General features: G+C 38.5%; 1 protein-coding gene across 1 annotated transcript; it reads left to right on the plus strand.

The window, feature by feature from the left end:
- Nucleotides 1-9,375: 9,375 nt before the first annotated feature.
- Bex5 (brain expressed X-linked 5) lies at nucleotides 9,376-11,480 on the plus strand. The gene is made up of 3 exons (XM_026380143.2): nucleotides 9,376-9,463; nucleotides 10,545-10,609; nucleotides 11,027-11,480. The coding sequence occupies exon 3, from the start codon at nucleotides 11,053-11,055 to the stop codon at nucleotides 11,392-11,394; it is 342 nt and encodes a 113-aa protein (XP_026235928.1). The 5' UTR covers nucleotides 9,376-9,463; nucleotides 10,545-10,609; nucleotides 11,027-11,052; the 3' UTR covers nucleotides 11,395-11,480.
- The last annotated feature ends 1,134 nt before the right edge of the window (nucleotides 11,481-12,614 follow it).

The raw sequence follows: 12,614 nt of genomic DNA on the forward strand, positions 1-12,614 counted from the left end.
TGCCTTATTTATAGTGCTCTCCATCCTGACTCTTATTACCCCTTTGCTTCACATGGGAAGACCCTACATCCTTTAAGTCTCAACAGCTGACATGGACAGTCCTACCCCAAGGCTTCAGAGACAAGCCTTGACAAAAGATCTAACTGCTTATGACTTTAGGGATAGCACTCTCTTACAGTTGGATAGAAGCCTTCCTTACCTCATGGTAAACTGCTGACACCATTGCCTCTATCCTCATTGAGCAGATCATTCCCAGTTTCGGACTTCCCGCCTCCATCCAGTCAGACAACAGTCTGGCCTTCGTTTCTCAGGTTGTTCAACTAGTCTCCAAAGGCCTCAACATCACTTGGAGCCTCCACATCCCCCACCTACCCCAATCTTTGGGTAAGGTTGAGAGGGCTAACAGCATTCTCAAGGATCATTTCACTAAGCTTGCCATTGAACTCAGGCTGTCCTGGCAGCCCCCTAGAGCCCTCTCAGGCTGTAGCCCCTTTGAGCTACTCCATGGGAACCCTGTCTTAATCAACCAAAGCTTTCCAGTTACTACTCCTCCACTTGTGTCCTACCTGCCCCATCTCACACTTCTACACAAACTCCTAAGGGAACACGCAGACTGGTGTCTTCCTGCACCATCTGTTACCTCTGGCCCAACACAACCAGGAACTGATGCAGTCTTACTTAAGGTTTCTCGCCAACCCTCTCCTCCTTTTATTAATCATTAATCTCTCTCAAGCTTCTACCCTAACCCACAGATGACGCTTCTACATCCAAATGACATGGCAGCAGGATGGCACCACCAGCTCTCAGTTTATAGGTCAAGGCAATTGCCCTTCCACTGGCTGCAATCAGGCAGTCACCCTTAACATTACTGGATTCAACCAGGCCACCTCATCCCACTTATGTTCAGCAATGCTGTGCTTCATAGCAGATCAAACTGAGGAATCCTGTAAGCACTGGCCTGATATCTATGGTGGGCGCCCTTATAATTCCTGAAAGAAATGTTTCCTAGATGAGCCTTGCTATGAAAATCAAGCATACACCAAATTAACTATTTGGGACCCATGGGACCCCAAATGGGCTTCTGGTGTTGATGCTTCTCCTCAGGGATTTCCAGCTACTTGCTCCCTCGGAGGACACCTGTCTCTTACGTGAAGGCCTCAACAACAGCTGTCAGAACTTCACCATTGTGGATATGGAGCTAAAAAATGGAAATACGACTGCGGGAACTTCACTAGCCTGTCACCAGGGTTTATAGGCCCATTCGCTTTCATGTGCCTTCTCCTGACCATTGGTCTTTCTCAGCCAGTCCCTCTCACTGGGCCTCCAGCCAGAAGCTAATGTGGTGTCTCCTCTTCCCTCTTCTTCTCCTTGCCTTCGGGTATCTTTGGTGTTCTTAGGCTCATCATGTGGTGCACCTGGATCATGGAGTTTGTGGAGGCCCTCTGACAGGACAGCTGGCTGACTCCCCCCATTTGCAGGGACAAGGATTGGATGGAGACTATCCATGACCTATGGCTTCGAGGAACTTTCATCGATTTTGGCCCCAAGGAAATTCACATCTTCAGCACCCCAGCCTTTACAGCGGTGCTTCTCTTGTCCCCGCACCCTGACCATCCCTCCCTTCTTTCACACTTGTCCCGTCCCTCTCCAGCAGGAAGTAAAGAGGCGATCTCATCACCCTGCTCCCAACATAAAAACAAAAAGGGAGGAATGTTGGCTGTGTGGGAGACTCCCCCTTCTCATGAAAATTTCACTGAATACCTTACCCCTCCCCCTTCTCTTAGAAGAGCACAAAATTCAAGGGTTTTCTCAACCAATCCCCGCAGGACAGTGTCCACTCACTGTTCCTGAGTCACCCTGCCAACCAGCACCCGCCATATCCCCTACCCAACCCTTCTTAAGCTGAAGCTTGTAAGCACACACTCTCTTCCTCTCTACTCTGCCCTCTTCCTCTTGTTCCCTCTCTCTGCTCTCTTCCCTCTTCCTCTTTGCCCTTTTACTCTTTTTTTTCTTTCTCTCTTTGTCTCTGCCTCTCCTTTCCTTCCCCTTCAGGCAGTCCCCCAATAAAATCTCTTGGTTGAATCTCCGTCTCAGGTGAGTCACTCGCCTTTCATTGGTGCCCTGACTCGGATGGGGCTCCCCTGCCTTTAGTAGGACCCCCATCCCATCGGAGGTCACCACCTGAGCGGAGGCCAACCTGCACCCATCTTCTCCATCACCTACTTCGCATCCACCATTGGCCTACAAATTGGTGAATCCCCCTCTCGGTAATAAATAGTATTCGTCATTAATCAAATCAAACCCACAATGATATATCATATACACACGAATTGTAAATTTAAAAAATAATAAGTATTGACAAGGTGTGAAATAATTGGAACCCTCTGATGTTGCTGATGGAAATGTAGAATGGTTCAGATATTATGGAAAAGAGTGTTTCTCAATAAATTCAACATGGAATTACCATATAATTTTCCTTTTCTGAGGAAAATACCTGAGTAAAACTACTTAAAAGCAGGCAAGGCCTACTTTGGTTCACATTTTCAGAGGTTTCAGTCCATGGTGACTTGACTCAGTTGTTTCTGGGCCTGTGGTGAGGCAGAACTTCATGGCAGGAAATGCATAGCTGCTCACCTTATGGGGGCCAGAAAGCTAAAAGAGGGAAAGGAAAGGGTGGAGGAAAATATATACCTTTTAAAGGTACTTTTTCAGTGACCTACTTCCTCCAACTAGGCCCCACCTAAAGATTCCACTACCTCACAATAACCCATTATGGTATGAAGTTATCAAAAGATCAATGCATTGATAAGGGTTGATCCTTCGTGATCCAATCACCTTCCAAAGTACCCACCTCTGAACACTGTTGCATCAGAGACTAAACATTCAACACATGATCTTATGGGAAACATTTCAAATTCAAATTAAAACACTATTATATTCATTTTATGATTATAATTAGAAAAAGAATAAAAAAGAAAGCAAGAGTCCAAAAATAATTTTATACAAATGCTCATAGCAGCATTATCAACAATAGCCAGAAGGTAGAAACAACCCAAATATTCATCAGCTGTTGATTGGATCAAAAATGTGATATGCTCATAGAACGGAGTACTAGTCAAGGAATGAAGTGTTAATAATTGCTAAAACATAAGTGAACTTTGAAAACATTATGTTAAGTAAAAGTAACTGGACAAAAGGTCAGATAGTGCATGATTCCATTTATATGAGATATTCAGAGGGGCTGGGTTGTGGCTCAGTGGTAGAGCACTCACCTACCACTTGCAAGGCACTAGATTAGATTCTTAGCACCACATAAAAATAAATAAAATAGGGGCTGGGTCTATGGCTCAGCGGCAGAGCACTCGCCTAGCACGTGTAAGGCCCTGGGTTCAATCCTCAGCACCACATAAAAATAAATAAGTAAATAAATAAAGGTATTGTGTCCAACTACAACTAAAAAATAAACTTAAATAAATAAATAAAGATATTGTGACCAACTACAACTACAAAAAATATTTAAAACAAAGAGAATCCAGAATAAGCAACTTAACAGAGACACAATGCATATTATGGTTACCAGGGTCTTTGGAAAATAATAATGGGAAGTGATTACTAAATAGATATGGGGTTTTCTTTTGGGGTGATGAAAGTTTTCTGGAATTAGACAGGGGTAATGTTACACCACCAAATGTACAAAATGCCACTGAATAGTGTACTTTAAAATGGTTAAAATGTTGTATTTTATGTTTGGTGAATTTGACTTCAATTAAAAAAAACAATTTAGATAAATGTAGTAGACAGAATTCTATAATTCCCCCCACAACAAAACCTTTCAGATCTGGTTATTAAAAAACTAATCAAGTTACTTCTATGATTCAGTTTTGCAAATATAATAAAAATGAATTGACCTAGGGCTGGAGTTGTGGCTCAGTGGTACAGCGCTTGCCTACCACCTGTGAGGCACTAGGTTTGAACCTCAGCACCATATAAAAAAATAAACAAATTAAATAAAGGTATTGTGTCTATCAACAACTAAAAATATTTTAAAAAATGAATTGACCTAAAGATATAGAGATTATATGTGTGGATTTGTTCCAATTACAAGAACAATCTAATAGCAGCATTCTCTAGCTGGTAGTAGAAGAATAAGTCACAAAACTCCAAATGTGAAAGAATATGAACTGAAGGCAAATCTCTGTTGCTGAACTTGAGGAAATCATGAACTTGAGGAAATCATGAGGCAAAATGTGAGAATAGACTATAGTTGCTAAGAGCAGTTCTTGTCTGACAGCTAGCAAGAAAATGGGGACCTCAGATCTAATTTCTCAGGGAACTAAATTCTGCCAATAACAAGAATGTGCTTGGAAGGAGTTTCTTTCATTTTGCCACTAGATGAAGATATAGCCAACATCTTGATTACAGCCTCATGATTCTCTGAGAAGAGAACTCAGGCATGCTGTGTCTACTTCTGATATATAGAAATTGTAAGAAAATAAATTGTATTATTTTATGCCTCTAAGATTATGATAATTTGCTACACAGCAATAAAAATAAATACAGGTTTTATTATACTTATTAATGTGGAAATATGTCCAAATATACTGTTAAGTTAAACAAAGCAAGTCTCAAAAAAGACTATATGATTCAATTAAAATGTGTATCTATAAATTTTGTGTTATTTTAGTAACAACAATAAAGCAAAAAATTGTAATGTATTTGTAATTTAGGAAAGTCATTAGAATCACCTCCATTTATATTCAAGAATGAAGCTGAATCTTAAATCATTCTTATTAATATTACCAAGAAAATCTGAGTTTTAATAGCATTTGAATACAATGCTGTCTTTAACAAAATCTTATAAGCTTAACAAAGGAATCTTTCACATTACTTGATAGAATCTTTAAAACAACAATAATTTTCCCACTATTCTTTTTTTGTCTGACTTATAATGCTTCAAATGTCTTAAAGCATTTGGCATAACTTAAAAATAATCTTTTTGACCATAAAATTTTTATAATTTTTAGCATTAGACAAAATGTATTTATGTTTTTAAAGTTAGCTAAGTGGTGAACAATAACTTCTGTTCAGAGGAATAGGAAAATATAGTGATTTAAAACTTTTTTTTTCTTCAAACTTACATCTTGTTGCTAAGTATAATTTTGTACCATCCTTGAAGGTGAAACTCATTTGTCATGCATTTTTTCTCTGACTTAATGAAGTTTTCCTCTACATAACTACATGCATAGAAAATAATTTCCAATAATACACATTAAATTAGATGACTGCATTGTTTAGTCTTTGAAAATAACAATGTAATTGTTAAAATTTAAAAAAAATTTAAATTAGAGACTGAAATAAAAAGGAATAGGAATTACAGGTCAATGAGGTATAAATGTATATATGTGTGTGTGTTTTAACTAAGTGCAGGGTTTAATAGAATAAATTGTTTGCTTGTAGAGAAAACAGGGAAATGCATTCAATTCGAAACTTTTTTATTCAACCTACAATTTTGTTCTTAAATGCTACCTTGTTTAGAAACTATTTACCATCCAAAATATTAAGGAATTATTTTAGGAATTAATTCATCCTTGCATGACATAAAAAAAATATTCTTTTTAGGGGTGGCATTGTGGCTCAGCGGTAGAGCACTCGCCTAGCACGGGCAAGGCCCTGGGTTTGATCCTCAGAACCACATAAAAATCAAATAAAGATATTGTGTCCATATACAACTAAAAAATATTTAAAAAATCTATAAAAAGAAAATATTCTTTTAGATAAATATATACAAAATAAAATTTCTGAAAAATTCACCCATCACATTCTACATTAAACATCTATTATTTTATTTTTTAATATTTGTTTTTAAGTTGTAGTTGAACACAATACCTTTATTTTATTTATTTATTTTTATGTGGTCCTGAGGCTCAAACCCAGGGCCCCACATGTGCTAGGCAAGTGCTCTACCACTGAGCCATAACCCCAACCCTATTATTTTATTTTTTAAAACCCAATAATTAAAGATATTTAAAAATAAGTGGAACTACACTGCAGGTTAAAGAAAATAAGTCATCAAACTAAGGATCTGATTTTTTTTAATATCCAATGAAGTGTTTCATGAATTTGCCTGATCATCTAAATTACTTGGGTGCACTTCTTAAGAGTATAAACTCTCATTTTCCATGCTACATGTGCTAAATTAAAGCACCAGAGGATCAATTTGTGAATCTAGCTGTTATTTACATATCCAGGATTTTACACAGGAAGGGGTAGATTTGGGAAATCTTGGCAGATCGCACTTACCAAAAAAGCATACTAACAAATATAATAAAAACAAAATTTCATGTTCAAGAGAAAGAGGTGCAAAGGGACCATATGCAAGAATGTTCACCAGAATAATGTTTGTAATAGAAAAAAATCTGTGTGTGCATCAGTTGGAAAATAGGTGAATTATGATGTGATTATATAATGGAATACCATACTGATATAAAAATAAATTACCTTCATTTATATATAATTGACACAAGTGAATCTAAAAAATATGCTTTGTAATAAAAACAATTTTTGTGTGTGCATATATAAAAACAATTCTGTATTTATATGTATACCTAGGTGTATATATTTGTGTACTACATATTGTATATGAAAACATGTTTTAATACTATCTTCTAGCTAATTTTTCATAATGTAAATACTTCATAAATTAATATGATTGATTATAACATGTGTTCATGAGGGTATGAACAAACTTTCTTTTTGTAGGGCAATTTGCATATATACATTTATTGAAACTATACATATATATCCATAACCAATATAAGCTGAATATATTATGATAATTTCAATATTCTTGGTAAATTAAAAATAAGTAAAATAGTAAACTGTTTGGTGACCTGAAAATATTTTTACTAACTTGCCTTTATTTTCAAGCAAATGATAAAAACAAGTAGCACAGGAGTTTATAGTATATGATTCCATTAAAATGGATGCATGAAAAAATTATGTGAGTATGAGAGTAAAGAATATTTAGTAAAAGTACAAACTAAAATATTTATTTTTACACATTATATGTTCATATTTTTGAAATTTTATGTAAGAAATCTCTAAAAAATAAAAGAGACAAATCTTTAACAAAATGTTACCTGGAATCATTGTACCAAATATTTTAAAATGTCCATTTAGTCTTCAACTGATTCCCAAATGGGTCAGAAAAAAACAATGGGCACTTCTATGGGAAGAGAGACTGATCCAAAACAAATGTAGCAAAATGTTAAGAACTGGGGAATGTAGTGAAAGGCATGTAGGAACTTCTTGTTCTCAAAACCATTCTGTTACTTTGAAATTATTTCAGAATGATTTTCAAAAGACCACTCACACAATGATGGGAAAATTTACCCATGTATTTGGTATTATGTGTATGAGAAGATTCCACAACCCCAACTGGTATTAAGAATTCCATCAAGGAACTTCTTAATGAAGTTTCTCAGATCAGGCTGGAAATATGCTAAACTGAAACCTGCAGAGGAGTGTGGGAGCCTTAGACCCAGGTGTCTGTTATCATGTGGCAGGTTCAGAAAACACTAACTAGTGACCTTGATGAGTTTTTAAAAAATGAAAGAAAAAATACAAGAGCCTTTTAAAATAAAATAAATAACTGGGTGTAGTGGTGCACACCTGTAACATCAGCAACTTGAGAGGCTGAGGCAGGAGGATTTCAAGTTCAAAGTCATCCTCAGCAATTTATGGAGACCCTCAACCTAGTGAGACTCTGTTTCAGATAAAGAAATCAAAAGGCCTGGGGATGTGGCTCAGTGATTAAGCACCCCTGGGTTCAATATCCCCTACAAAAAGAAAGGCTAAAATACATTAGCATCAAACAATACTCAGTATCAGTGAACATATGAGAAAACAGACATGATCATACATTGTAGAAATAAAATTGGGAGAACATTTTTTCAAGACTGACTCCTATGACAATCATAAGCATCCACACTCTTAAACAGAAATGACAGTTTGAGGAATTTTAAACCCTGATGTTATTAACAAAATTCTGTGTAAAAAAATTTCAGTCAACATTGTATTTATTAGTGGAAACTACAAAGAGCTCAAATTTCCATAAATATGGGATAGGATGGATGTGTATTATCTTTGTTTTGATGGGAAATATTTGGACTGATTTAAATTGTGAATAGTTTGTTTCTTGGGGCAGAAATAAAACTGATCGCTTCTATCTTACCTATATTTTCTAATTTTGCTGAGGGCTTTTGTAGGTACCTTTGGCGCTTGCTCAGCTTGGGCTTAGGACAGTCTTGAAGTGCTAGAGATTTACTGTCCCCAGGGTAATATCTACCAAGAAATGACTGTGAACATACACTCCAGCTTCCCATCACTAACTGGGATAATTCTGGTTTTCTCTTCTACTTCATTTGTTCTATATTTATCCTGGTACAATATTGTTTGAACATTGTGTAGCTTCTCCCAATGTCTGTGTTAACTTCCCCAAATATTGATACAAATTGTTGGAAGACATCACTAGTGTTCTACCTTAAAGGCAAGGCTAAAGTTATAGTAATATAATTCAGTGGAGAACTACATTTGCCACATGCTCTCAAGATGTGAAAATCCACCCGCAAGACTGTGCATCATCTCATGGAAGGACCTACAGACAGGGACCCTTCACAAGGAGAACCATCAGTTAAGGTTTGTATATCAAAATCCTTAGAGGGGAGATGGATTGCTGTCCAGAAGGTCCATATTTGTAATATGATTCAGCAGCAGAAACAGGTTGTTATGTTTTTACAACTTGAATTCTATTTTTTCAACTGAAAATAATTGTATTGTCTAATTATAACATCAAGAAATGAATTCCCACTGAGCTTATCAGAAACACACCTGAAACAACCACCCAATTTAAACAAACAGAAAGGTAAAAATTTTTAAAAATGCGCTTCCTACCTATTTTCCAGACTTCCTAGCCTCTTTCTCCCTCTCCCTCCACCCCATCCCCGCCCAATTCCAATCTGGAATCAGATCAACAAGATTGTTAGGGTTAATTCGTGGTTTTAATTGTGGGCATAGAAGAGGAAAAAGATATTCTTTTAAAAGTCCAACAGAAATCACGGCAAGGAGAATGCACGCTACAAAATATTACGACACATTGATCTCATGTATTTCTAAATAGGAAAAGTAAATAGAGGGATGGGTAGAAAAGCTTTGGTAGATAAGGCAGTAATGAGGAGAAAGGTCGCTCCGCCCACGCTCCCACCCCCACCCTTCTGCCGCACTGCAGGTGTGAATGGTAATTGGGAATCTGAGCTCACAGTGACGTGGCCCCTTCCAGACCCAGGGTGGATTAGTCTCTCCTCCCAGTTGCGGTCTTGGTAGTCTTCGGTGGCGGTGCTCTCTGAAGCGGGCGAACAGTTTTGCCCAGAGAAGGAGGAAAGTAGTAGAAGCTGACCCTGATTTGGTAGGTTGGTGGGCGCAGCCTGGAGCTGGGGTGGAAAAGGGCAGTGACCAGAGCAGATCCAGGACTGGATTCTGTCTCATTCTTGAGGCTCACCTATTCGGTGCTTGTCCGGGGGGAGGGGCTCAAGAGAGTCGCGGGGTTAAAAATGGGTACCAGTTGGGATCTTCTAGTAGGTGGGCTATCAGGCACTATTTGAAGGTAGTGGAAAACCGGGAAGGGAACCGCGTGGAAAAGGACCTGATTTCTGCAAGGCCATGGTCGGGGGAGCCGGTAACCAGAAGGTGGGCAGAGCGGACCCTGCCACCGTTCCAGACCATGGTTCCCAGGATCTTTTGTTCACCCTTCGTACATTTAGAACCGGAAATTGTGGGCTACGGGGGCCGGGGAGGGGAGTTGCTACAGAGAAGAGGGACAGGAATTAGGACTGTGAAAGAGGTCCCTTATTGCAGAGGCTGCGGTTGCAAGCAAGCTTCTATCCCAAGGATAGAGGCGGGGAGCTAGAAACTGTTTCTGGTCCCTGCAGGTTCGCGTAAGCATATGCACCGCTTGGGCCAAGAATGAAATCGCTGAGACCGCAGCGGGTCCTAGTTTGCAGTGCCCACACACCTCTTTACCCATCGTCCATCTTGATGCATAAAATGGTGGGCATGGGAGCGGGGTGAACTGGAAAGTAGGCAGTGAGTCTTATGGGAGACTGGAGAATGAATGAAAAGGTTGATTTTTTTTTTTTTTAATAAACTACGTCTTCACCCAGCAAACTCTTCTGACTCTCCTGCTCCACAAGTTATTCATGTGTGTCCAGGAAATGGTAATTTAGTGACAGTGGGATGAGACAGTGGAGAAAGGAGGCCTAAAGGAGATTAAAATGGTTTGAAAAAAAAATTGTCTTTGGTATATAGTCCACTTCGGAAAGTTGATATAGCCTATTACAGGGCCGGAAAAGAAACCTTGACACAGGATGGAGGAGAAACAAAATTATTTGTTTAGGAAAGCCTTCAAATAAAAAATGGAGCTGTTGTCTCCAGTAGGATCCTTTGATCAAGTAATTAATCCTGGACGTTGTTTGCATTTCTTTCTGCAGGTCTTTAGTTCCCTTGGCACAGCAGATTTGAAGGCTCAGAGAGAGGCAGCTTCTGATCCCTACAGGTAGGAGGGTGCCTGGGGCTCTCTACTACAGGGGTAAAAGATCAACAGAATTGGGTGGACTTATAGCCCACCCTGCCTAAGTGCAAGAGAAATCTAACACAATCTGAACAAAATGGCCAGTCTGTGACTGGTGAGGAAAGGAATAGAGGGGCAAGGTCTAAGGCTCCCATGGAGGGCTTATCAGCATCTGTGTTTGCAGAGGCCAAGTCTCTGAACCACTGCCAGCATCTACCACCCATCCTAAGTGTTTGGATAGTGACCTGGAAAAGAATTTTCAGGGAAAATTATGGGCTTTGAAGCAGGGTGGGAATGGGGAGACACCCCCTAGAGAGTGTGTGAAGTCTCAGCAAAATCTTTGCCAAAAGGAGCCCTGAATTGTTATAAAGCATTCAATCTTTCTTGTTTGTTATCTCCTAGAAAGAAGAAATAAGAAAAACTTCAACATGGAAAATGTCCCCCAGGAAAACAAAGTTGAGGAGCAGGCTCCAGTAAAAAATGAGGAAGAAGCTCGCCCTTTAGAAGGTGGTGAAGGCCAGCAACCTGGAGGAAATATTGGAGGGGTTTGGGCTCCACCTGCTCAGGATTTTGGAGAGGATGTGCCCAATAGGATTGCTAATAACATTGATATGATAGATGGAGATGCAGATGATATGGAAAGGTTCATGGAGGAGATGAGAGAGCTAAGGAGGAAAATTAGGGAGCTTCAGTTGAGGTACAGTCTGCGTATTCTTATAGGGGACCCCCCTCACCATGATCATCATGATGAGTTTTGCCTTATGCCTTGAATCTCCAGGTTAATAATCAAAACCCCCTGCTTTCCAAACTTGTATTTTCTTGTTGTACCCTTTATTGTGAACTTTTTGGTGTTCTGCTATATTCTGATTGGAGATTTCATTTTGACCTAGTCTGTAAACTCAGTCAGCAGGGGAGTGTCATGAACTTGCATGGGAAAAGATTTGTTACATCTTATAAAGTTAATAAAGCAATTTAAAAAGCAGCCAAAGATATACTATCTCATTTAACAGCATGCATATTTACACACATTATAATTTATAATATAGATGAAATCTATATGTGATTGTGGTATAATTGGTATAATTATTGAGCTCATTTTTTAAAAAAATATTTTTATTAGTTATTGATGATTTTTTTATTTTACTTATTTATTGGTATGTGGTGCTGAGAGTCACACCCAGTGCTAGGCAAGTGCTCTACCACTGAGCCACAATCCCAGCCCTAATTATTGAGCACTTTTAATTTTCTTTTTTTTTTCCTTAATTATGTTTTTTTCTTTTCCAAAATGAATACATATGTTTTATAGGTTGAGAAAAAAATTTAAGAAGGAAGGAATTAGCCAGTTTATAAAGGAAATGGAGGTGCTGGGCGTGGTGGCAGAGACCTGTAATCCTAGCGGCTCTGAAGACTGAGGCAGGAGAATTTTGAGTTCAAAGCCAGCCTCAGCAATTGAGCGAGGCACTAAGCAAGACAGTGAGACCCTGTCTCTAAACAAAATACAAAAAAGGGATGGGGATGTGGCTCAGTGGCTAAGTACCCCTGAGTTCAATCCCTGGTACCAATAATAATAATAATAACAACAGCAACAACAATAATAAAGGAACTGAAGGCAATCAACAAATACTTGAAACTAAATACAATTTAATGACATAAATCTCATCACCTCTGGATCTCTTGTTAATTAGCATATACCTGGTAATTATTACAAGTATATTTCTTTAAAGAGAGCCTATCCTCTATCAAATGAAGATAACATATGTCTTACAGTGTTACTGTGGGATAAAGTTAAGTAATGGCTGAATTATGGCTAGTTCTGTCCATACATACAAGACCCCAACACTCTAGATGCTCTTCATTTTGGGGGGAAAAAGTGTGTCTACCACAAATCCATTTGTCTACAAAGGGAATAACACTCTTCTATTCCTCTGCTGCTCTCCTTTCTCTGGGTAGTTCTATAACTATTGGGCACTCCTTCTCCATCTGGGTTTTG

Source organism: Urocitellus parryii, chromosome X (assembly GCF_045843805.1).
Source record: "Urocitellus parryii isolate mUroPar1 chromosome X, mUroPar1.hap1, whole genome shotgun sequence".
Taxonomy (NCBI): domain Eukaryota; kingdom Metazoa; phylum Chordata; class Mammalia; order Rodentia; family Sciuridae; genus Urocitellus; species Urocitellus parryii.

Excerpts from the sequence above, each read along its gene's own strand:
- Bex5 (XM_026380143.2), top strand. The coding sequence starts at position 11,053 with ATGGAAAATGTCCCCCAGGAAAACAAAGTTGAGGAGCAGGCTCCAGTA.